Source organism: Sycon ciliatum, chromosome 8 (assembly GCF_964019385.1).
Source record: "Sycon ciliatum chromosome 8, ocSycCili1.1, whole genome shotgun sequence".
NCBI lineage: Eukaryota > Metazoa > Porifera > Calcarea > Leucosolenida > Sycettidae > Sycon > Sycon ciliatum.
Genome location: NC_088650.1, coordinates 7,027,631 through 7,054,627, shown reverse-complemented (window position 1 = coordinate 7,054,627; position 26,997 = coordinate 7,027,631). Strand labels below are relative to the sequence as shown.

At 48.3% G+C, this 26,997-nt stretch overlaps 2 protein-coding genes across 2 annotated transcripts in view; one reads left to right on the top strand and one right to left on the bottom strand.

Annotated features, from left to right (window-relative positions):
• Positions 1–57, bottom strand: part of LOC135823519 (uncharacterized protein K02A2.6-like) — a 630-nt gene extending 573 nt beyond the window's left edge. The window contains exon 1 of the mRNA XM_065336362.1: positions 1–57. This exon is cut by the window's left edge and continues 573 nt beyond it. Within this exon, the coding sequence (XP_065192434.1) occupies positions 1–57 (57 nt within the window).
• Positions 58–14,480: 14,423 nt separating this feature from the next.
• Positions 14,481–26,637, top strand: LOC135823087 (ulvan-active sulfatase-like). Its single transcript, XM_065335916.1, has 6 exons — positions 14,481–14,768; positions 18,178–18,301; positions 20,344–20,476; positions 22,199–22,489; positions 23,776–23,936; positions 24,812–26,637. The coding sequence occupies exons 1-6, from the start codon at positions 14,602–14,604 to the stop codon at positions 25,610–25,612; spliced, it is 1,677 nt and encodes a 558-aa protein (XP_065191988.1). The 5' UTR covers positions 14,481–14,601; the 3' UTR covers positions 25,613–26,637.
• The last annotated feature ends 360 nt before the right edge of the window (positions 26,638–26,997 follow it).

Below are 26,997 nucleotides of genomic sequence, written 5' to 3'. Positions count from 1 at the left end.
GTCAGCAGTAGCAGCCTCGAGATCGGCTTCACAAACTGGCGCTTCTGACAAGACCATGCCGACGAATTCGCGCATGGATCTATCCTCCTCTGGTGACGCCTCCGCAGATGCTAGGGGGCACGTGACAAAGCGTCGGTAACACACATGGTCTGGCCAGGTGTGAAGCTGAGCTGGTAGTCAAAGGGCAGCAGAGCCAATAGCCATCGTTGAAGCCGTGGCGGAACTTCATCGAACGACTTCTTGACAATGTGAACCAACGGCTTGTGATCAGTCAAAACGTCTACGGTGCGACCAAGGGCATATTGTCGGAACTTGGTTAGGCCGAAAACCACAGCCAGCATTTCACGTTCCAGCTGGGAATAACGTGCTTCCGTTGGATTGAGCGAACGACTGGCACAACAGACAGGCTGCCAGTCACCTGTGTCTGCTTTCTGCCAAAGAATAGCGCCAAGGCCCACGGGTGAAGCGTCGCAGCTAATGGCGGTGGGACGGCTGGGCGAGGCATCGAAGAATGCCAATCTGGTCAGTAGCTTGGCAGCGTTGTCTTGACACTGTTTGAATGCCTGAAGAAGTTCTTTGTCTACGAGGAAAGGCTCACGTCGTGATAACTGGCGAAGCGGCTCTGTGTGCTCAGCCAGACCTGGGAGGAATCTGCCCAAGTAGGTTAGCATCCCGATCATTCGGCGTACATCCTTGAGGCTCCCCGGTGCTGCCATGTTGCGGATCGCTTCGGCCTTTGCCGAGTCGTGCTGGATGCCAGATTTGTCCAGCACACATCCAAGATACCGGACCGACTCTTGACGGACTTGAGACTTTGGCCAATTCAATCGGAGGTTGACGGCATTGAGTCGCTCAAGGACCAGTTTGAGGCGTCGATCGTGCTCGTCTCTGTCCTTCCCAACGATAAGGATGTCATCGATGTAAACGAATACACCCTCCAAACCATCCAACACATCCGACAAGATTCGCTGGAAGGTCTCAGGCGCCGATGCGATGCCAAACGGAAGTCGCTTGAATCGATAGAGGCCCTTGTGGGTGCTGAAAGTCGTTAGCGGCCGGGACTGCTCATCCAAATCAATCTGATGAAATCCGGCTTCAGCATCCAACACGGAGAACACTGTCGAGCCATGGATTTGCCCCGTAATCTCATCCAGGGTAGGGATGGCCCTGCGTTCACGAACGACATGCTGGTTCAACTGGCGGAAGTCGACGCAAAGGCGTAGTGTGCCGTTGGACTTGCGAGCAGGCACGATGGGAGAAACCCACTCTGTTGCCTCTTTGACAGGCTCGATTATGTCCGCTTTACATAGACGCTCCAATTCGGCTGCGATGTCGTCTCGAACTGAGAATGCTGGGCGACGAAATGGCACTGCTGTAGGGGTTGCATCTGGATTGACACGGATGTTGACAGGTGCTGCGTTGACTACGTTCGCTGTGTCCGTCTCCACCATCTGCAGCAAGCCTAGCTGGAAAATGATGTCCTGGCCGAACAGTGCCAGTTTCCCCTCGGGGACCACAAAGCAACGGCATGCTGTTTGACGTGAATTCCCCGCCACAGTGATGTCCGCCATTCCGAGAGTGGGGACCTCCGAGCCATCGTACGCACAGAGACGACGGTCGCAAGCACTGTCTGGCTTGACCACGTCGGCGGGGCAGATGGTGCGCGTTGCACCCGTGTCTAATAATCCCGACACCGGCTTGCCATTCACAGACAGGGTAATCAAGAACCGCTCATCATGGGATGACTTGCTGAGTCCGGGCTTCGTCAGGTATATCAAGTCGTCCGTTGCGCACATGTTGGCACAGACACACACACAGACACACACACAGACACACATACTTTGTACCATGTATATGCCCGTCACAAGAAAAGCACGCAAAGTTGTGGAAGTCAGGTCTCGCTGGACCAACCAGAATGGAGCTGCTACGGGCCTGAGCACGCAGCTTTCCCCATGTTGCAGAAGGCAATGCAGTGCTGCAAGTGGCAGGCAATCCTACGTGAAAAATTGGCACATACACCTCCATATTAATAATTCCAACGAGAGAGCTCAGTTGAAAGCTCAGGGCCCTCACTATCTTTTTTGCCTAGGTTATCATGCATTATGCGATAGCAATAAACAACAGTTTTATTCGGCTGAAATAAAGGATACCAATAGACCCCACTTGTACTTGGCTGAAATAAATTGTTCATCGTTGTTATTGCATTTAGTTTTTCATTTCTATATCGCACAAATAAAGAGCGCTTGGGCTTGAAGGCTAGAGAGGGCTTGACCGCCCAGGAGCCCTCGCTATGCTTAATATTTGCCTAGGTCATCATGTGTGTTGTTCGAACTGATAGAAACGTCTTTGCAATACAAAAACATGTGCATGGCAATCAAAACTTTAGTTCATAAACGCACATCGATACATAACTCAAAACTCAAACTCTCAGACAGGTACATTCTACCAAGTAAAAGTAAATATAATAATAGATTACGCTTTGGTACTAGCTTATTTCATTTTTTTCAAGCCCTGTTTCAACATGTGGCCAGCAGTCTTTGCCAGAATGGTACGGAACATCAACGGAATAGGGCCAGGCTGGTGCGTAACATAATGATGGCCCCGCACACCGAACAAGCTCGAGCATGAGAGCATGTATTTTCTCCTGCTGAATGGATGCCTGTGCAGCGGTCTCTAGCTGTCAACGCGTCTTGTCACGAAGGCGGTGAGTCTCCAAACGACGGGATATTTGCTCCGTCGCTTCTTGCTGTTGGCATAGCCTTTCGCAAGCACGGCGACTCTCGAGGCGGCGGGACCTCTCTTCTCCCTTCTTCTACTCCCTGTGTAGGCACTCCTGCCGACGCCGTCTGCTCAGAGCTTTAACACTGTCACCCCTGTCATTTTGCTCTTCCTCATAGTCCTCTTCTAATTATCTCAGCATTCTATTCATACAACAACTACGACCATTAAAACACTGCAATCTACCCGATCCTTACATTCCCAGCCCATTAGTACCACACCCCTAAACTTTCGACCGATAGTACGACACGTTCTTTGGTCTTTTGAAATCAAACCGCGACCATTACAATAATGCGATCTAAACCGTAATGAGCGTTAGCATGCTAACGCAAGTTAGCAGGCAGCCCAGCGAGCTGGCCCGACCTGCACGCATGCGCGAGTCACATGGTCATGCGCCCTCCAAGATCCTGTACAATGTCTCTTGCATGTCATTGCTGTTTTCGACTTTCGAGCATGCAACTTGCGGAACATGCGTTCCCAAACAATTTCCTCCACAATTGTGCTCGCCCCGGTGTATCTTGCTAAGCTCAATGTTAAAAGTGCATTCTGCCGAATTCCCGTCCGCCCGGAGGATTGGTCCTTGTCGATCCGCTGGCAGGATCAATACTTTTATGAGAGTGCCCTGCCCTTCAAACTGTATAACGCTCCAGTCCAGCTATATGGAACTCTGTCGCATCCGCCAGTGAATGGATTATGTGCTAGCAGTTCGCACTCACAGGCCTGTTGCATTACGGGGAATACCTCAACTAACGTTACTTCCTCAGTGCATGCTCTGGACTTGTGTTAGCTTGCCAGCAATTCGCTATTCTGCTCCGAGCGTTTACATACTTCGATGTTTCTCTGGCCCCAGCAAAAGTGGAGGGTCCAGCTCAAGTCCTGACGTTATTGGCATCATCCCATTACGGGGAGTACCTCGACTAACGTTTCTGTCTCCATGCATGCTCTGAACTTGTGTTAGCTCGCCAGCAACTCGCTACTCGGCGCCGCGCGTTTACATACCTCGGTGTTTCTCTGGCGTCAGTAAAAGTGCTTCCTCAATGCACGCTCTGGACCTGTGTTAGCTCGCCAGCAACTCGCTACTCGGCGCCGCGCGTTTACATACCTCGGTGTTTTCTCTGGCGTCAGCAAAAGTGGAGGGTCCAGCCCACGTCCTAATGTTTATCGGCGTCATCCTGGACACCCGCCGCGCTAACATCAGTATGCCTATGGACGAACTTGCCGAGCTTCGTGATCTCCTTCGGGCCACTCTTCACACAGCTTCAACTACCCAATGTCAACTCGAGTCTCTTCTGGGAAAGCTCCCGTTTGCTACAAGAGTGATAGCCCCTGGATGCAAATTGCAGATTGTGGTCACTTGCCAACTGGTACCGGCAGCCGTGTTACCTGATCAAGCTCTCCAAAGAGTGTCTCGAAGATCTTCGCTGATGGCCTGAACTCCTGGATTAGCGGAACGGCCGGTCCTTCTTCCTACACCCTAAATGGACGCCGTCCCCCGACTTGCTGGTATTCACTGATGCAAGTGGTGCACTTGGCCGGTGCTCGTACAATTGCGACCGGGGATAGGGCGATGGACAGTAAATCAAGCAGAGCAGCAATCGCAAAGTGTTGTTTGCAATTGTGGCAGCCCGCAGCACCTGGGAAAACTAGCGGCATCAGCTGCGAATGCCAATCGATGGGCATTTACAGCAACTGCGAGGATATTGCTCATCAGTTGTGGCTTTGGCCTGGCGTTGTACACCGGCCACTCGTTTCGAATCAGCTGCGGGGCTCGATATTCAGAGAGGCGGGAAGGTGGAAAGCGATGTCTGCCCGAGTAACATTCGGACGCCACCTGCAGCCAAAGTATGGGTGGCTGCGGCAATGGCCTCAGCCCATGATATCAAGTTCTGACAGTCTTTACCTAGCTTGCACCGCTTACAGATTGCACGGGTAGCTGCACTTTGTGATCCGCTCCGGGAGTGCCGATTTATGGAATATATGCTCTCAACTGGTTATGCATACCAATATATTTAGCATTTGGAGGCTCTACTCAGAGTCATTGGCGGCTCTACTCAGAGTCATTGGCGGCTCCATGCGGAGTCATTGGCGGCTTCATGCGGAGTCATTGGCGGCTCCATGCGGAGTCATTGGCGGCTCCAAGCGGAGTCATTGGCGGCTCCATGCGGAGTCATTGGCGGCTCCATGCGGAGTCAATTTGCGGCTCCATGCGGGGTCATTCGGCGGCTCCATGCGGGGTCATTCGGCGGCTCCATGCGGGGTCATTCGGCGGCTCCATGCGGAGTCATTTGACGGCTCCAAGCGGAGTAATTTGCCGGCTCAGCTGCGAACCATCTAGTGGCTCCAAGCAGAGCCATCATACCAGTTGCTCGAATCGGCACTCCCAGCTTAATCCAAAACTCGGTTGCTCTGTTGTGAGGTGGGGGGATGCTAACCTAGGAATGGGTTTGCTCCCCACACTGGAGCTCGCGCTATTCCGTCGACTTGACACTTGACGGACTCACGACTGCCATCCAGAGTCGCCACCACTATTTCTAAACCATACGGCTAATTATTTTAGTTAGCTATCCACTAACCGGTACAGTAAAACCTGTGGCTACCGACCACCCCTTGGTGCCAGCAAAAGCGGTCTTTAGTAGCAGGTGGTCTTTAGTTAGAGGTTTGCACCACGTGACCATATGTGGATCCCATAGGGCTTGAAAGTGATGACGTCAAAAACGGCCAGGGAGTACTAAGTTGACATCAGATTTCTATTTTGGAGCCACTAAGCTATAAGGTGTGACTTTGCTATTGCCTCAGTATGTAGGTGCATAGCAACCCACTCATGTCGTATGCAGGTGTGACTTTTACTTCGCCACCAGTTGTAACCCCGCCCCCAGTAGCCAAATCAGTCAGTTTCACTGGTAACATCACCTTGCTGTGGGTGTGACGGCTTGAAATGTGCTTGGATCCATACAAAAACTGGATCCAAGTGGATCCAATTTTTGAATTTTTGAAATTGTTGCTATGCTGTGACGTAGCACTTTCAAGCCCTATTATATGATATGTATGTCAAAATGCAGCTAATACAATTCCCCAGGACTTGCGCAATGTCAGAAAGACGGAGAGATGGAGAGAGAGAGAGAGAGAGAGAGAGAGAGAGAGAGAGAGAGAGAGAGAGAGAGAGAGAGAGAGAGAAGATTAATTTTTTGCAGACTTCATATTCAGCTGCTACTTCTGAAGCCAGGAGTCAAACGTTCCCTGGGGAACGGTTTCGTTTCGCGCTGGGCTTCAAATTTGTTCATGCGATCAATCATACCGACTGTCCTTGTTGTGACTTCTCGATTGCTTGAACGCGATCCTTCAGCATCAGGACCTTGTGGTGCTGCTTTGTTTCTGGATTCCTTGATGCCATCGTCGATCCGTCTGTATGACTGGGGTGACAGAGCCGCCCAGTCTTCGTTTCTCCTCCGAGTAGTAACATCGATCAGAGAGCGCTTTCGATGCGCTCTCCAAGACGTTTCCTATCATGTTTTTTCTTGACAGCGCTTGAAATTTTGACAGGTGTAGTGCAGTCCACACCGACTCCACAGCCCAAATTACCTGCATTCATTTGTTCAGCTGTAGTATCGAAAGATTTTTTTCAGGACCATGGAAAATCAGTAAAATTTCAAGAAGGAGCTTCGAGCAACATTTGATTTCCTACATCGCGGTCGCTAGTTACGGGTCAAAAATTGTGTTTGGGACAGGAAAAGGCGGTCGCTGGTCGCGTTCAGAAGGTAGTCGCTAGTCACAGTGCATTTTGAATGTGAGACCTTCCGTGCCTGGCGAAGTGGCCGGTAGTACCAGGCTGGTCGCTAGTGACGGTGGTCTTTAGTTACAGGTTTTACTGTATATCCCTTACCGAAATTGTATTCTTGAACGCAATATTCTTCTTTCTTTTTCTTCTACTCCGTTCCATCAGCACTCGGCCGATGGCAGGAGATTGGTACCCACTGGGCTAGCATGCAGCAGCCAAAGCTGGGGCCTTTTCTTACTCCGTCAAACCCACTTCTTAAAACGAAACTGACGTGCATATTCACATTGCATGTTGTGAATGTCCCCATATTTGCCCCGACATCTTAGCTCGTACAGCGCTCCAGATACATCTATGCTACGGTGTGCACCGCATACTCGAATTACGGTACGGGACACATACGGGATACTGCACCAACCATGGCATGCGACGTGAACCACCCTACCAGGCACCGTGACACGCACTAAATTACAGCGGTGTGGATACTTGCTAGCGCCAGATGCTACTAAAGTACAACTGAATAGCGTCTTTTGCATAGCTACGGGAATAATCTCATATCCCAAGCATTGCAGCTCTGCTAATAGAATAATTCAGGTTACTCCCACTCCATTTCTCTAGTGCTTATTTTTCTAAAAAAATATCATCTTTGGCACCAGAATGCTGCCACCAAGAGTACATTAACCAGAGTGTGCAGCCCAAAGAGAATCATCCCACGGCAAAGTTTATTGTTAAGGGCATAGACTCGCAGTAACAGGCTCACCTTTGCTGCATCTCACACCGCTTCACACGGTCATCTACTCTATCACCATGGTAATTTCTGTGGCACATTGCTGCTTGTTTAACAAAAACGTAGAAAACACACCGAATTTCCAGGTAATTACCATGGTGGTACGGTACTTTAGCTTGAACCTATTGTATGACGGGTTTTCTACGATTCATAATGACCCAGGGAATAACTAACAGTTAGCGACGCAATTCTTCTAAGGTGTAAAGTGACTTCAGGAATACATGTATGTTGCAGAAAACTGCGATGCATGCTGATTATTTACTGTGCCCTATTGTGCACCATATACCTGGTGGGTTACTCAGGGATAAAGTAGATGCACACAAGTGCCGTGCATCACGGCACAGGTTAGGTTCGCAACTAGCTGCTACAGTGTACTTGTGGTCCGAACTTGCACTCTACTCAGCTCTGCATACGCAAAGAGTGCTGGTGCCGAAATGAACCAGAAGGGTGCTGAGTGGGACGCAACAACACTGACTCTGTATACCCATGTACACAGATATGATAGGGTATGCAGTACCTGCTCTAAGATTTAACACAAACCGGGTACACGTCTACCTGGCACAACTCCTGCAACACTGGGCCAGGGCCAGATTCGTTCAAGTGCGGCTACTGTGTGTCAGGGAGTCGTAAACTTACTTTCGACTTCCTGATGTACATGATTGTACATGTACATGTATGAACGTACTCGCACTGGGCACTCTGGCCGCACGCATCTGCACGCGTATGCAGCCTGTCAGTGGCGGTATACCCTCGAAGTATAAAAAAGTATAGTACTCGATAGGACTTCCGACCGGGTCGCAGGTAACCCAGTGTTCTTTTTCCAAAAGGTCCAAGTACTCACAAACAGGGCCACTGACCTGGCTCTGGAGCAGACACTAGTAATCTAGGTCCAAGTTTGCTCGATTATGTTCTGACGCTTCATGTGCTTTCATAGCCAAGGTTTCTCACTTTCTTCGCAAGCTCTTTTAGTCTTGAGAGTTGACAACTGCTTATGGTTGTGTTGGCAGAAAACATGTCAGCTAATCTGACAACCGTCCAACCCCATTTTACTGGTAAGTAGTCAGCGAGTGGCTTTGATGGGGCCATACTAGAGGGGAAGTTACGCGGCATATTTGTGCTTCCTTTTTGAGAACACGTTCTCGCTCGAAGGGTTTCTAAACTTTATCCCTGCGCTCATTGATGGAGTTCATCGATGGAGTTGCCAGCGGCACTCTACAGAAGAACAATGTTGTCAAGTTTTTTATGAAAAATTGTCAAACATTTTCAAATTGCTATAAGTTTGGTTAGGGCCGGGTTCCACTGCGACTCCGCAGCTCCGCTGCTCCACGGTACTTGGCTGCATGCAGCAGAGCGGCGCGGTTCCAGTGACACTCGCCATTCACGGTACCGCGATCGTGCTCGACGTTTTTGATGACATTTAGCCTGCCTGCGCGCGCGTGAAATCCAAAAAAATCCTCGTGTTCTGGCCTGTGCAATGAATTAAAATTCCCCCGAATAAAACAATTAAGTGCGGAAAACAATGCAAGCCGTGACCGCGGCTTGCATTTTTTTTGTATCAAGCAGCGAAGCGAAAGCTGGTGATGAGCCGCGGCCTCGCTGGACCAGCTCGTAATGATGACGTTTCATGCCGTGGATGATGTGCGGCGGAGCGGCAGTGGAACCCAGCCCTTAGGCAAAGGAAATTTGTCATTAATTTGTTCATGCTGCATAGATGGAGAGCTGCACACTCTGGCTTAGTTATGGACTCTCGCCTACAGTGTAGTCGTACTGCTAGTGTACTGGCATTACAGAAGACACGAAAAACGAGAACATAATTATGGCGAGAATGTAATTACTGGCTAAGAATTGCCCTAAGACTTACCGCTTCTCAGTGCTCCATACCAGGAAGTAGTACAATACCTACTCCCTGCTCCATACGAGTGTTTTCTCCTCATTCTCTGCATCCTTTACCCCAGGAGTCTCGTCCATTTAGCGGCTCAAATGCTTGAGCTCCGGATAGCGGAAAATAGCTCGTCGTCCATTAGCGGCTCTAATAGTACCTGGTCTGAAGTGTCGCAGTCTAGCAACTATGATTTTTTCCAGGAGGGTAAGGGTTGCAAACCCAAAGAGACCCTAAGCTTCGTCTATCAAACAAAACAATTGCCCTAAAAAATGGAAGAGGAAAAGAGTGAGCGAGCTGGTCTGAGCGCGCTACTTTTCAAAAAATAGAAGCTGAAAGCCATCAAAGTCAAAGCATTCTGGCTAGCGCGTTTGTGTACTGTTAAAGGGGAAGTATACCCTAAAATCAAATTTTCACCAGTTGTAGTCTTCTGGGTGCTGAGTCGAATGGTCTTGGTCCGAGGAAGCTGCGACGCTCCCTTCCTACTTGAATCCCAATCGAACTCGCGCACTTCCACCGAAACTGGGTGACTGCGCCCTACGAGATGGGGATTTGTATGCAAAATGTCACTAAAAGCGCCATTTCGTTCTTATAAAAGCACGGATGACCGCGATTGGCCCATATGTTGTAGTCTTTTGGACGCCGAGTCGACTGGTTTTGGTCCGAAAAGACTGCGATGCAGCGTTCCTCCTTTATTCCCAATCGAACATGGTTGAACAAGCGGTCACGTGCTCCTGGGTGCCCAAATCACCTGGTCACCGCGCCAGCAGGCGACAACTTTCACACCAAGGTTCAACTCGGGTTCAACTCGAGTGACAGGACTGTACCCAAAAAAGGTCAAACAGGCTAGTAAGTTGTACCCTGCAGGCACGGTGACCAGCTGACTGGTGTACGCAGGAGCACGTGACCGCTTGTTCAACCATGTTCGATTGGGAATAAAGGAGGAACGCTGCATCGCAGCCTTTTCGGACCAAAACCAGTCGACTCAGCGTCCAAAAGACTACAACATATGGGCCAATCGCGGTGATCCGTGCTTTTATAAGAACGAAATGGCGCTTTTAGTGACATTTTGCATACAAATCCCCATCTCGTAGGGCGCAGTCACCCAGTTTCGGTGGAAGTGCGCGAGTTCGATTGGGATTCAAGTAGGAAGGGAGCGTCGCAGCTTCCTCGGACCAAGACCATTCGACTCAGCACCCAGAAGACTACAACTGGTGAAAATTTGATTTTAGGGTATACTTCCCCTTTAAGTCCATCGGCCAAGTCTCAAAATCGAAAGTGGTGATGCACTGAGCTTCCAACTAAACGCGACCATACCCAGCACGTAGAGAATATATCAGAGAACACTATTCCGTTTGTTGGACGTGCCGAATTCAGTCCAGGGCGTCGATACGAAGCGTTCTTCGTCGCCGAGTTTTTTACTGTGCGCTCCATTTGAGAGTGCGCAGAGTTCTGATCGAGAGTTTTTTGAGCAGATTTTCAAATTTTTGAGGCTGTCAGCTGACAGCTGTCAACCCTAAATGGCACTTAGTATGTGACAGGCAATAGGTTTTGGTGCCTCCGTATGCCTTCTAATAAGTTCTATCTTCCTTCGTTTCACTTCGCTGCTTCGCCCACCACCTCAGGAGATGACATGCCCGCGTACCTGCACTAGTCAGCTCTCGCTAACCCTGTCTCTCTTTCTCCGTCTTAGCGCTCGTCATTCGTGTCCTTCTGCTGGGGCGAGCTTGATACTGTTGTGTCGTAGTTTTTAGGCAATAGTGGCTGTTGTTCGCGTGACGATCAGGATTTATGGAGAAAGACGACGACTCGCCAAGTTCCCATGCAGCCACAGACGGCGTAGCAATTCTTACCGCCAACCCTTCGAGCAACGGAACCGGCCTGAGTTGGAAATCGTGTCTGTGTAATTGTGCCACGATACGGATGAAACACACAGGCTCACATGTGACGAGATGAAGATAATCTCAACAGGCTGACGGAAATCCAACAGGCTCACGGGAACGCTGCAGTTATGGTCGGAGACGCGGAGTTATTTAGTCACTGGTAAATGTTGCATCGAGTGCTGTGTGCTCTAACACAATTGTAAAAATCATGAAAAAGCGAAAATAATGCAATGGTGGGGCTGAGTGGTGTTCTGTGGAGGAGACGTCGCTGTCTCAGTATTCAACGCCGGACCCTGTATTTCAAGTCTGTGGTCATGCTCGATCATAAGTTCCTGTATGGTTCCAGTGCCTTCTCAGCATTGTTGGCGGGTAAGCACCTGGATCGTCTCCAAGTACTGCGGCTCTGGTGGCTTGAGGGATGTACGGGTGCTCGCCGTGCACCCCTGCCGGCAATCTGCTAGTGAAGCTTGGTACCTACTGTGTCCGGGAGATTTTCATCCAGAAGCTGATCTTCCTAGGCTGGAGCTGCTGCTACTCTTGCAACATGTGCTAGCCCTCAACCACTGGCGCTCCTACTCGGCTCCAGTGTGGGCCATTAACCACCCTGCCCGATTTCGCACTGTTGCTATTCCACACCGTCAGCATTTAACTCTGAGGTCAGACCTTGATCCCTCCCACCATATGCTATCTGTCTGTCTGCCTCTCTCTCACACACAAATGTGCGCGCATACACACAAACACACATACACACACACACATGCACACACAGTGACACAAACATACACATAGCCAACTTCTCTGTGTTTGGTGATCATCATCTGTTTTCTGATGTGCCAGCTCACCTCTGATGCCGATTACTTCCTTGCTTAGACCCGGTCTGCTATTAGACCAGTCTGCTCTCCCTTCACTCGCTCGTAAATCCTACTTGGAGCAGTAAGGTTGTGTCACTGCTTCTACTGATGTCATTGTTGTGAAAGCAATATCATCGCCATTGGTGGTAATTTTCCACCGTGCATGAATCATTAACAATCATCATCTATGTGTCACGGCCTAACCATCCTCGTAACTCCCCTCACCGTGACTAGTGCTGTACCGTTGAAACCTACTTTGCTTCAGTGTATATTCGCCCCGGGCAAAGCTCTTGTTTTGTTGCATAGTGATCTGACGCAGTGTGCTATAGCCTGTCGGGTAATATGGATAAGATTAGTACAGTCGGCATCGCCTATCGAGTGACCAGGTACATGTATAAGGATACTAGTACATGTATACCGGCTTAACGATATCGGAACACAAATAGCACTATGTGTGCAATATTCCTTTCTAAGCTCACGCTGTGCGGTGCAGATAGGTCATGTGTCGTTGCCAACTTGCCGCATGTGCATGTGCAGCAGGAAGGCACCACATGTCGACTACTACTAGTACTTATACTGTACAGCATTGTGTGCTTACATGCATCTACGGCCTTGTGGATGCAATTGAGTCTCACATACATGTACATGAAATATTGCGTGTAGTGCGGCATCAGGTGTTAACATACAGTGGCTAAATATTTTTCTCGCAATAATGACCGTATTCACCACAAGTGTGTTTATGTCCAGAGCCAACTCAAGTCCTGTATTATTTATGACCATGACAATAAGACTTCCGGGCTGAAATTCTTCTATGACAGGCATGAGCACTTGCCTTACAATCATGAATTATTCGTGATTGTACGAAGTACATATTCGCTGTTGCATCAATTTTGCACCATTTACATTGTAGTGCCACTAGTGGTATCACCTGCATGCGTATTGAGTCAAACAAGGTTACCTCTGTATAATTATGCTTATCGTGGCTATCAAGAGCTTCGATGCAAATTCCCAGCTGACGAATGGTGTCCAGCTTGTGTTCAGCTCAGCTGGCACTCACAACTCATAATAATTGCGTTCTAGACGCCAGATGAGATGTTTCAGCTACAATGTAGACACAACGTCCGTGTTCAAGGAAGCCGTCACTTCATCTTCTGTCCATCCTCAATAGCACGTTCAAGCAAATACGTCTGAAACACAGTAGCGACAATCCGACAGCGGCGACACGCCATCTTCTCCGAATGAGCTTCTACCGTTCTAATTCAGATTCCCCCAAAAATGTCAAAATAAATAATAGATTTCCACCAAGCTCGCTAGAATCTTGCGAACCGTCAACATGCAGGCATTTCAAGTGTTCGAGCGTGCGTTGGTTTTGCTCAGCGGCTCAAGAACATTCGCCAAGCGAAAAAAAGTCGATGAGAAAGATGTAATGGTGGACGAAATTACGAAAATCGGAAGAAGGTATTCGACCCAGTTCGACTATCCTGGACTGGATTGGCAACGTCCAACAATCGGATTCGTATTCCATGGGGTCTCATGAGCTAGTGTGCCAAAGGGCGTTTAGTTGGAGCTTCAGTGCATCACCTTCGCCGAAAGAGGCCCTTTCTGAGATTTGGCCGATGGACTATGTATGTCACGAGCGCTAGCGCGCTAGTCGCAGCAAACGCTCGCAGGCCAGAGTTAGCGCTATTTGGGCTGTTTGCCGCACGCGGCAGCTGGATGGATCACGTGATCCAAGCTGACAAATAAGGTCCGATGGTTCAGCTACATTGAGCCACAAGCCTCTCCAAGTGTTGTATGATCTGAAAGAAGAATGTCAGTGCGCAAGTGGTGGGGGCCGGGGATTGTATTATCTGCATTTTGACATACATATCATATAATGGGATCCATATATGGTCGCGCGGTGCAAACCTCTAACTAAAGACCACCTGCCACTAACGACCACTTTTCCGGGCACCAAGGGGTGGTCGTTAGTTACAGGTTTTACTGTAGATCTACCATGATCATCATGGTAGACGAGTGTAGACTGTAGCCTTGTACTTAGTTGTAGGCTTTAGTAAAGTAAGTTTAGACAATGTAGACTGTATTGTACTATTTGTAGTGATTTCGACTACATGTCATTGTGTAGTTCGGGCTGGGATGTGATGCCACGCCGACAGATCAGGTGATACTGATACTGTGATAGGTGCGAAGGTAACTGGTTAGTCTACGCTGTGCTTGCAAGGCTCATCGCTGATCAGATTTTGATGTTAGCTGTCAACTACCTATGTAACTGACTGGTACGACTTTCACCCATGGCCCAGCGCTGCATGTTCTTGGTACGGTCATCGCCATGTACGTATGTGTACAACCGGAATCAATGGGGCGGATACTAGTAATACGCCTCGCTGGTGATAAAAAAAAGGCAAGTCCTTTTCAGAAACAATAGTCTCATGGGCAACTGAACAGTAACCAGTTGTTCCGATATTATTTTGTGGTCACAATACCGGTACAGAGAGTGCTCTCTTCTTTTGCAGTTTTGGGCATCATCGACGCACGCTCCGTATCCGTGGTATATCCAGTGCCTGATGAAAACTCCCAGAGCAATACAGTGTAATACAGTAGTACTTCTGACGTAGAATACTTAGTAGCTCCGCAAGGCAGAGTGTAGGAGGATGGCGCGGAGCCTCTGTTCGCTAGTACTGGTGTTGTGGGCGGCCAGTGCGACCCTCCTACAGCTACAACTCCGCACGGCCAGCAGCGCGGCAGTCCCAAACGTTCTTATGCTCATCGTTGACGATCTCCGTCCAGAGCTGGAACCGTACGGTTTCAACAGTATAAGGTAAAACAATAGTTAGGCTTTGAAATGAATCATTGAAGATATTCCCCAACTGCATCTCACCTACGTAGATTCTACGTGCATGTAATGTATCCACTAAACCGTGACTAAAGCCTAGGCTAAAGTAAAGGGTTAGCTTGGGAACACGTTCAACGTCCAAATGCAACCTTCCTGGAAAATCAATGGCAAGAAAAAGGAGAAAGTTCTCAGTAACTGTTCAGGGCTCGCACCTGTACAGGGCCTAGGGCTCAGTGAACATGGTGAACTGCAATGGGAAAATGGCAAGGAAATGTCATGTAGAGTGACTACAAAGCAACACTTGAACTGCAATTAGGGAAAATACATGTAGCCTTGTAGGACGAGCCAGCTCGGTAGGCACTGCACTTACTGGTAGCCGTGATCATGCAGTGCAGCTGGGATACACTACCTCGTGGAACTCATGTGAGTCATGTTACTGTAATAGTTACTATAGTGCAGCGCTCCTAGATGAAGTCCGCTGGCGTGAATCAAATACTGTACATACTACATAGTATACGGAGCGGCGTGCAGCCCTCGACATGTGAACAGTGGGTTATGAACCGGTGCAGGACGCAAACCTGACTCACTCGCGGATTGGATTTCATCGAGCAGCATCATACTCCCCCCCCCCCCCCCCCCCCCCCGGGTCCATAGTAAAGAGTTGACTCCTGGTGCAGCGAGCCCCAATGGTAGCCAGTGCAGGCTGTCGTAATAAAACGACTCATCCGTGTTCCATTCCCGTGCATGGTACATGCATGGTGCGACGGCACAATGACAGCTGTCGCAAATCACACTGAGTATTACACGTGTTTGTTGGTGATTCCTGGTTAGCTGCTAGCTTTTCCCTACTCGAAGATGTTGCCGCCGCGAAATCTAGGGGTTTGTGTTCGTCCTGGCGAAAACCGTGTTTTGATCCGTTGAGGGAGAAGAGAGATACAGTGCGAAGACGTACGATCTGTCCGAGAATCGGCGAAGAAGAAAGCTTCGCAGACGACCCGTAGTGGTTGGGAACAGAATGGAACATATACCAGTCGATGCCTGTCATGGTAGGGATGACTGCTACGAAGTTTTAGCCCCATGCTCCCCAGCGCTTTTTAGCGCCCGACGATAATTACCAAATTTCATCGATTTTCCATGTGGATCAAAGCATAGTCCCCTCAATCCTCTCCAGTCGAGCTAAGTCTGGACGCTACAATGTCGAGACGCGAAAAGAGAACATGCATGAACACACAGGAGCATCACATGCAGCTGCATTCTGCCTTGACGAAGCTGAGAACAACACCGGCACCACGCATTTGGAAGACATTTCGAAGAAGACGAAGAACTACATATCTGCGTTCAAAAAAGCCTCTGTACTGTGCAGTATGCATGCGTGCATGCGCGAAGCACGGGGTCCGCGGATCAACTTCGTTCAAAAATCATTGTGCCACACGGGTTGTATGATTTGTGTGCGATCATGGCCTTTCTTCTTGACAAACAAAACTGAAGTTTTTCGATCTTCAAATCGCCATAGCGTCCTTGTCATGACTCCAAATCAGCTGAAACTGTGCAGAAGGAATGAAAATGCCATGCTGAATCGATTGGTACCATTTTCGAAGGGTTTCCTTGAAAAATAAAATTTAGCCTGCACTGGCTACCAATGGGCAGGAGACCTTAGTTCCACTATACGAGTACATGTTGAATACCTCCATGACCTCTGCTGCATGTAAGGAGGGGGGGGGGGGTAGATCTATTGGAAGCAACGAGTCTTTATCCCCACCCCAAGGGTACTATGGAACTCTTTCTCCAACCTATGGGGCTCTGCTTGGTGCATTGCCTCCGCTATGTACATGTACATGTAAGTAATAATAGCTATGAAAAGCATGAATGCCGCAGACATCACCACGCAACATGACAATTTGTTCAAGGTTTGGTTTTGTGTGTTTCCAAAATCGATTTTCACGCTCCGATCATCAGTGGAAATACGGAACTAAAGAGATCAAAGGTTAAAAATCCAAAGAAGTGTGACACATGACGGGTAACTTGTGGTAAGTATTACAAAAAGTGAGAACTAAAATAAAGAGTAAGTGACGAGGCGGCGGATGACGACAAGGCGGCGGATGACGACGAGGCGGATGACGATGAGACGGCTGGTGGTGATGGTGATAAAACGGACGAGGAGGAGTCAGGTGGTAGGGAAGGTGATGGAGCTGATGAGGGTGAAATTCGTAAGAAGTCAGCTGTGTTCTTGCATTTGTTATCTCGTCCCGATTGTTTGAGTGTTTATGATGATTCCCACTTCTCTGTACTGTGTCGTGCCCGTTATGTCCAGCAGTTGAAGGTCCTTGAAGCTGTTTGTATTCGTACGCATAAGCCCGATTTGTGTAAGCAAAAAGAACATGTTTTAGCACTTAGGTTATTTTTCGTGAGTTTGCACCCCGTGTTCATGAGTTGTTTCTGCACTGTTCATGCCCGGTTGTCACACTTACTCTTTATTTTAGTTCTCACTTTTTGTAATACTTACCACAAGTTACCCGTCATGTGTCACACTTCTTTGGATTTTTAACCTTTGTTTTTTCCCTTGATCTCTTTAGTTCCGTATTTCCACTGATGATCGGAGCGTGAAAATCGATTTTGGAAACACACAAAACCAAACCTTGAACAAATTGTCATGTTGCGTGGTGATGTCTGCGGCATTCATACTTTTCATAGCTATTATTAAACTTTTATCTCCACGTAGATTACATGTAAGTAAAGTTCTCATTTCCGTGCTTTGTCTAGCAGGCTGGTGCCAGGAGGGGTTTGGATAATGGAGGTGTTAGGGCTCAGGATTTAAGGTGGGGGGGGGGGGTAGTGGGACTGGACATTGACAGCAAGTACTGTTAGTCTACTAATTTTCGGCCCATTCAAATTTCGGCCTCCCGGGGCGCAAAACCCATTTCGGCCCATTCAAATTTCGGCCTCCCAGGGCTAAAACCCATTTCGGCCGCATCAAAATTTCGGCCAAACATGACCAGGCCGAAAATAGCCGAAAATAAATATGCACCGAATATCTGTGGACTTACAGTATCCCAGCATTCTCACAGGTAGTCTAATAAAAGCAGAATTTCTTAAATCTTTCAACAAATCATACACTTTCCGTAAAACTCTCAGACTCCATTGCAGCGTAGTTTTCACATCGGAAAAATTAATATCTCCATTGCACACCGTACATAACAGGCTCTCAGCTGAATCGAATATCATACACTGAAGAAACTATACACACTTACGGTCCTGTTATGCCACTCGAAGACTGAATGAACGGTTAACACTCACCAGAGCACAAGTACTAGTTACAGTGATACAGCACTGCATCGGATAATTCACGCATTGCAGTACGAGAGCGATTAAATCTGCTATTATACTGTTTTGACAGCTCACCAAACATTAAGGACTTTGCCAAGACGGCAGCACAATTCAACAGTGCGTACTGCCAGTATTCGTTATGCGCGCCTAGCCGCTCGTCCTTCCTCACTGGTCTACGTCCACAGACTACACAGGTAAGAGCTAAAGTCTTACTTGTATCATGATTCTTTGAGTTTCATTATGCTTTTCCTCAATGCCATGCTCAGATGCATGACCGATGGAGTTAAATAATGGTACAGTCAGACCTCGCATAACCGCACACATCCGTTTTCCACAAAAATATCCGGATAGGCGAGGGAACCGGATAATCGAACACACATACTGTATGTATGCATGGCATATGCTGTGAATCGGTAACCAACGATTTTCTTCCGGATGGCGAGGGATCCGGATAAAAGAGGACCGGATAAGCTAGGTCTGACTGTACCATATTTTCCATAGTATAAGCCGCACCCAGATTTTTTTGTCGCGAAAGACAGACATCTACCCTATTTATCACCCTGAGTATAAACCATGCACCTTTTCAACACCAGTATAAACCATGCACCTTTTCAACACCAGTATAAACCATGCACCTTTTCAACACCAGTATAAACCATGCACCTTTTCAACACCAGTATAAACCATGCACCTTTTCAACAACAGTATAAACCATGCACCTTTTCAACACCAGTATAAACCATGCACCTTTTCAACACCAGTATAAACCATGCACCTTCTCAACACCAGTATAAACCATGCACCTTTTCAACACCAGTATAAACCATGCACCTTTTCAACACCAGTATGATTCACCCAAAAAAGGTCGGTGTTTATACTCCGGAAAATATGGTAACATAAGTCTTGCTGGAAGAGGGGAATTTAGAATACAGTAAAACCTGGTTTAAGAGACCACCCCACGGTGCAAGCAAAGGTGGTCGTTAAAGCCAGGTGGTCTTTAGAACCAGGCCCCACAGTGTCTGTGTAGTACTGTCGGTGCATGGAAAAACGGTGTTTACTGTAGTTAGCTGGGCACCCGTACAGTTTAAAGTTGTCCTGTGCAGCCTGATAAACTTTGATTGACCAGGCATGTTATTGAGGTGGAAAATAGAAGATGGTGCTAAGATGATGTCAGAAGCAGCTGTATCTTTGTTCAGGTAACTGTGGACACATAACAGTAGAGATACCTCTATTTGGCCACAAGTGAGTTGCAGGATTCCCATTAAAACTCTGTGATGGTGGTGGTGGAATCCACATTATGATCATACAGGGGGGGGGGGGGGGGAGGGGGGGGGGGGAGTTATAGACGCGCTACAGCTGAAAGTCGACTCATCCCGGAATGAACATCTTCAGGCTAGCGTTAGTAATGCATCACAAATTCATCCCGGGACGAACAACTCCATGCAAACAGGCTCTTAGACCTTGTAGTATTCTTTCATCTCCAGTCCAAAACAATAAGAGTCCAAACTCAACTCATGCACAGAAACCAAAAGCCGCGAAGTCCGTTTCACTCGCGCACGGGAAACGACACATGCATAACATAACACAATGTACATGTACTACATTATTACAGGGTGCGACAGAGCTCTCGGCCATTGAAGAAAATGTTGAGTCACCTCCACCATTACACTGCGCTCTTTAGCCTCAGCTATGCCAGTTGTGTATGTGGAAACCCCCCATATAATAGCAGTTTGGTCTATATTTTTAATCATTCAACATCTACCTTCCCTGATGAGCTATGTATTAGCGAAACAGCTGTCTGAAGGAGTTTATCAATATCGTCTACGGAAGTGTCCTCGCAATGGTGATGGTTGTGTGCTAGTCGGCTAAAGAGCGCAGTGTAATGGTGGAGGTGACTCAACATTTTTACATGTACTACTACACAAGTATCATGGATGTCCGGGGTGGCCAAGGAATGCCACAGCGCCGCGTATATAGACCTGGACACTACAGACCTATAGCAATAGAAGGCTAGAAGCAATTATCAATTTGCACTGTGCCGCCATTACGCAACACATGCATATGCTTGAGCATAAACAGCAAACGTCCCTCAGTATCGTTCTCTTGTGAGTGGGTAACATCTAGATTGTTTTCTGTAAAGTTCTCCCCTCTGTTTTAGTGTTAATGGTAAGCTCTTCCTGTTTCTCTGATATATCCTAGCCCTCACTTAGTGAGTTGGTTTTGCACTTGCATCTAGGTCTTTGATGCACATAGGTACTTTCGCAACACGCCAGGCCTAAACAACACCGTGACCCTGCCGCAGTTCTTCAAGAACCAGGGCTATCGTGTAGCTGGCGGTGGCAAGATTTTTCATCCAGGTTTAGCCTCAGGTAAGCCGATGTGTTTGTTTGGGGTGTGAGTCTGCTATGTATTTCACAATACACTGTGCAGCAAACATGCTCAAGGTAGTACGTACCCGGACAAGACATATGCAGTGCTGCCAAATAATTTTTCGCCCAAAATCGGACACCCTTCATCGCCAAGGCTGGCCATGTGGTGCGAATTTTTCTCCACCGCAACATTTTCCGGAGAATTCAAAATACCGTCCAAAATACCATGGAAATTCGCTTCATTGCCATGGTAACCGATCTTGCACACCGAAGTAATTGGTTGCCAAGCCTGAATTTTGTAATCCTGGTAATGCATGAGTGTGGTCACGCACTGTACAGTAGCAGTAGTAGTAGTAGTAGTAGAATTTATTATTTTACTAGCGAACTCCCAACAGGCGTTGCCTTTTTACTGGGAACCCTAGGAATGACTTGGTGCTTGTGACAAATGCAGAAAGGGGCTTAGCTTGACGACATCCAGGTGGAAGCATGTTCCATCTGTCTGCTGCCAAAAATGAAATAGCATTCAGGCCGTAACGAGACGTAGCTCTGGGTAGGTTCAGAGCGGCTGAAGCTTGACCGCGGGTAGCAGCATTTGTGCGGCATGATGCAGAGCGGGGGGTAAATATCGTGCTTAAAAGAGGACTGGTGCAACGAGATAGACACCTAAAAACAAACACAAACAGCTTCAAGTTTACACGGCGAGAGAAAGTATACAGGTTATATTTGGTGAGAATGAAATCGATAGAAGTATACTGATCATGGCCAAAAACTCGCCTTAGGCACCTATTGCTGGTTGACTCAAGTTTGTCTCAGTGTACATGCCCTCGTACTTTGCACTTCCACCGCCAAGCGCGAGCCTTTTTAGAAGCACATGACAGTGATTTGTGCCTTCAGTTGCGCTGAAAAGTGAAAATACAGCACTTCTGAATAGGAAACTACTGATCCCTGACATTTTTGGCTACTTTTCGGACGTTTCCTTTTTCGGACCGGTTTTCGGAAGAGCCTTCAAAAATCGGACGGTTTGGCAGCACTGCATATGTACACTTGCGTTACATAGACACTTTTGAGGTGCACGTTTTTGCCATACGCGCACACAGACCCATTTGGATTGAACATAATATTACGACGTATACACATCGTGTGTGACGCCCTCAACATGCTGGCTTCAGATATCATCTATTTATCACGCTTCAGACTCTTGATAGGGCTCTGGGTGCGTGCCACCAAAGCGAGCTTGACAATGGATGAGAGCCGCTAGCCGACTGGATAATGATTTGATCCTTTCCACAGTTTCCAGTCTTTGGTGCTGCGTGCAGCATCACAAATACAGTAGCGGGGCAAGGACACTACCCTTTCATTGCTCAATTACAGGAAATTATGAATTCTGACACATTGTGTGTACCTGGTGTTAGTCTTGCTAACTCAAGTTTGGATAAGAACTTAAGAAGTACAACGTAAGTTATTCCACTTTTGCTTTTGATGAGCACTTAGGCAAATCCACAACGAGCACAATACCAGTAAATACTGATAGCTATCACCAATGCACTGCTGAAGGCCTTGGGGCCCCTGCATAGTGACACGTCTGAGAGTATAATTATAATGTAAGGTCAGACAAATGCAATTTGTAACACCCCCCCCCCCCCTCTCCCCCCTCTCCCCTCATAATCACTGCTTCACGGATCTCCTGGCTTGCTTCGTTTTCTGCTGTGTGCTGCACTGTAGGGGGTGATAACGATGGCGTCAGTTGGACAGAACCGTATTACACAGCACCAGGCAAGCACAGATTTGAGGCGAAAACCGTATCATGGCAGGCGCGCAGCGAGGCCGAATCCGACTTTCCCGACTACAAGGTAGCCAGCAATGCTATCCAGCAGCTGCAGTCACTGAAGAATGACAAGTTCTTCATTGCCATGGGCCTGCACAAGCCTCACCTGCCGTTCGTCTTCCCTCAGTCCTATCTCAACTTGTACCCTGCCTCAGTGCCATTGGCTTTTGACACAAGTCCTACAGTAGGTAAGTCATGGACATATCCTGCCTACACTGCAGCATATTATTACATGGGTCAAAACGGCTACCTGTCCGGGGATTAAAGTACATCGTTAGGAATACGGGTTTGGAGTGAGCATTCAGACAGTGTCAGTATGTATCAGCTGCGAGTTAGGACAGGCCAATTCATAATAAATATCCCCATACATCACAACCTGCACTGCACCTGTTTGACATGTGCCCGACCCATACATTACATCATGAAATAAATAAATTTCACGGTTCTGAGACTCAGCTGGAAGCCGAGTTTTCCGCATCCGCTGTGGGAACGCCACCACCCTCTAGGATCAAGGCGCAGATGCAGCTCCTAAAGCGGTGGGAGGTGAGTAGATCAGACCCACCACCAAGTGGTCAAAGACCGAAATCCCATTAGCTGCATCCATGTTACCCTCATGCCAGGCCACGAGTTCCCAATTAACTGTGGGTCGCAGCACGGCTGGAAAAATTCCTTCCTCTTCCAAGCAGGACTTGAACCTGGTACCCTCTGTTTCTCAATCATGGTCTTAGACCATCTATGCTTGCCTGCATCATTGCAGGGAAACCAATTGTCCTGAAAGACCACCTGAAAGACCACCTGTCCTGAAAGACCACCTGTCTTGAAAGACCACCCGTCCTGAAAGACCACCTGTCCTGAAAGACCACCTGTCCTGAAAGACCACCTGTCCTGAAAGACCACCTGTCTTGAAAGACCACCTGTCTTGAAAGACAACCTGTCTTGAAAGACAACCTGTCTTGAAAGACAACCTGTCCTGAAAGACCACTTGTCTTGAAAAACCACTCACACCAATCCCCGTATCGCATCACGCCATACATTCTAACTTGTGAAGGAAGACCAACTGTCTACAAAGACCAGATATTTCAACTGCGAAATCGAATGGGTATACTGGACATATTTGCCGTCATTAACTGTGATCCGGGTAGTTTGAGCACCTATTTGAACCCAGAAATGTTTTCTTGCTACTCAACAAGTATGCAAGAGTTAATATACTTGCGCTTTACACGTTTTGTGTGTGTTCTATGTTTGCGTGAATGGTTCTGTACTCATATGCCAACATGTGCGTATGTGTATGTGTGTGTGTGTGTGTTCTGTGAATGCTTCTGTACTCATGTGCCAACATGTGTGTGTGTGTGTGTGTGTGTGTGTGTGTGTGTGTGTGTGTGTGTGTGTGTGTGTGTGTGTGTGTGTGTGTATGTGCACGTATGTGTTTTGCACTGGGGTACCCATCTCATCGTGTGACCAAACACACGCTCAGGACTACACAATGTCGCCTGGAGTAACTATGTGGAGTTGCGCGGTTACACGGATATCAAGAACCTAAACCTGAACATCGGCCAGGGAGACTGGATGCCTAACGCAACGGCGATGGCGCTGAGGAGAGCGTACTGGGCTGCAACGTCCTTTATTGACGCCCAGGTATGCTAGGTACAGTACACGAGGGATGTGCATCTAGTGTGCAAAGAGTGCTCAGAATGCCGTGGAGTCAGAGCATAGCACAGTCAAACAGTGGACAGAAAATGCTCTGTAGTTGCAGCTAAAGTATCATGCACCTAACATTACAATGTATGCACCAGGGAGTCGGAAAGTACCGACATTTTACGACTCCCTGGTATGCACTGACTACAGTGATGGTCAGTGAAATCCAACCTCATGAATAAAGTAGCGCCGCGTTCGAGTGCACAGACCAGTATGTGTAGTGCTAGGGCTGCGTAGCGCCCGGCGCTATTTTATTCATGAGCTTTGGCCAGCACTGTAGTTACGTAGCGTAGTAGTACTCACTAGCCTAGTACTTCAATGCCAGGTTCCTGCCTTGATCAGATTGGTAGTCACGTGACTAGTCACATTGGTACTTTTTGGTAGCCACTGAGTGCATTACCACAGGTCACATGACAACGTTCCAATAATCATGTGACTGATCATGTGACTGTTGCTGATAAACGTGATAGCCCTGTGAACTCTACTCCTCGGACCCCCCCCCCCCCCCCATACCTCTCCCTCGCCGCAAAGCTTTGAGGCTCCGTGCAGTTTCGTTGACTCAGAAGATGAGTCCGCATGTCCGCCCAACCCGTCTGACCAACTAACTTTTTTTTTCTTGTCCTGCCCTGTTTATCCCCTCTTCCTATACGCAGGGCCTATGCAGTATAGGAAATTATGAATACAAACCAGCAGCAACAGTATGTTCCCTTAGAAATGAATGAATGCAAAGCAATTAGTAGATCTATGTGTCCAGGAGTTTCTTGTTGATTGATACGTCCACCCGTGTGCACTTCACTGGGTTTGTTAACCTGCAGATTGGTCGTGTGCTGGCTGAACTGAAAACGCTGGGTCTCGACAAGAACACAACCGTGGTGCTGATGAGCGATCACGGCTGGCATCTAGGCGATATGGGAGAGTGGGCGAAGGGAACTACATTCGAACCGGCCAATCGCGCTGTTCTGATGATCCGTGATCCATCGCGGCCCACCTCCGCCGGCACCAAAATCGACACCAGCGTCGAGTTGCTCGATGTCTACCCCACACTTGCGGATATCGCTGACTACACCGCTCCAGCTGTGCTGCAGGGAAAGTCCCTTACGCCACTGCTCAACGGAGGAGGTGCTGCGCCGCCGTCCACGTGGAAAGACGCGAGTTTCTCGCAGATCCTGATCAGCACGAATCGGTACGCGACCGACCCGGCAATGGGCTACACAGTGAGGACGAGTGACTGGCGCTACACCGAGTGGGTCAGGTATAACACTAGCACCGGCGTCACTGACTGGAATTCCCTGGTGGCCCGCGAGCTGTTCGACCATCGCCTTGACCAGAAGACCGCCTTTGGCTCCTCGGAGAGAGTCAACCTGGCTGAAGCTCAGCAGTTAGTCTCCACACGCATGCAGCTCAGCACCGTGTTGAGGACGCAGACTGCTCTGGAGCTATCCAGCAAGCCAACGTCGGTATCAGCCCCGCTAACAAGCCAGCCGTCATCGGGAAGCTCGGCGTCGTCCCGGAGCGGGACGTCTGCACCACGCGGCACCCCCTCGAGTGCTGACCGTGTTGCCACGCACTCTCTGCTTGTTCTCAGTCTTGCTGGCCTTCTGTGCCACTTGCTTTGAGACTGTTTCAGCCCAGCGTCCGGTGGTGACGCCTGAGGCGGCCACTTAGATTTCTTCACTCGTGACTCAACCACATTGCCGAGGGCACCCCGTGATTCAACCATGAACAACTTACCCGTGAACATATGTAACTAGAACGCGAAAGTTGAGAGTGTGTCAACATGATAACTGACGATACAGTGGTGTAATATCTACATGCTTTTGCTTTTTATCCTGAGATAGCGGCATTTCCCCAATATATGAACTCAACCAAATTTGTAATTGCAGTACTGAAGTACACGTTCAATGTACCGGTATATTATTATTATTATTATTATTATTTGTGCTCCCGCGTCAATGGGCTCGCCCAAATTCGCTTGCACCGAACCATGCGAAAAAAGGCCGCCAGCAGGCAGGCAGGCAAAGAAAAATAGAAAACGGTGTCACATAAACTAATACAAACAAGAATATCATTATTGATGACATTAATATACTGAATGAATGGCAAAGGCCATGTGAATACGGATAATACGGATAATCAGAGTACCAACAACAAAGAATGTAGCTCAAACCATTGCAGTGCCAACTTCCTTCACCAGTACTCTGCCTTGTACGCATCTGTAACTGCGTTGCACAGATATGTCCATTCACGGCGATCCAGTGCTCGCTGAGTCATCAGCTGCAAGTCCCTTGGAGTCCTCAGACGGCAGCCGACTCGCTCCGCGTCTTGACCGGTATATGCTGAAGTGAATATTTCCCCGCCATTTTTAACTTAGTGGGTGAATCAACTGTGCCCCCCCCCCCCCTCCACATTATGCTAGCAAGACTTTTTCTGACATTTTGATGGGACATAATTTTTTCATGTATAATTACATGTATGTGATGTACAATACCCTCAATGAGAACATGTACTATGTACATGTCACTTATTTACAGGCAACTAATTTCTTTGCGAGTAACAGCATTCGGCCAGTGTTCTTATTCAGGAAATCCCATTTGAATGCAGTACAATAACATGAAATCAGATTCACCCTCAGTGTGGACTCAGATTTGTGTTACTAGTACATGACCAGGGCAAACTGGGCCAAAGCAGAACTTTGTCGTTTGTGTGCGGCTTTGTGTAGCTAAAGGAGAATCAGTTGAGTTGTCTAGTGACTACACTCCATGGATTATACAGACAGCTGATCTCCCATACTAAGTCTTGTACTTACTCCCAGTCTGGAATGGCCAGGCCAGGGCATCAGCCATGTCAACTGATATCACCAGAACTGAGTTACCATGGTTTCTAGGCAAGTTAGTTCCAGGCCCGCCGGAACGGGTCCCGTTGGCGTTGGTCAGGTCACCGACCAAACTTTCGGCCACCAACACAGTCATGCTTCCGGCGGTCCTGCTTGCGGATCGGAAGG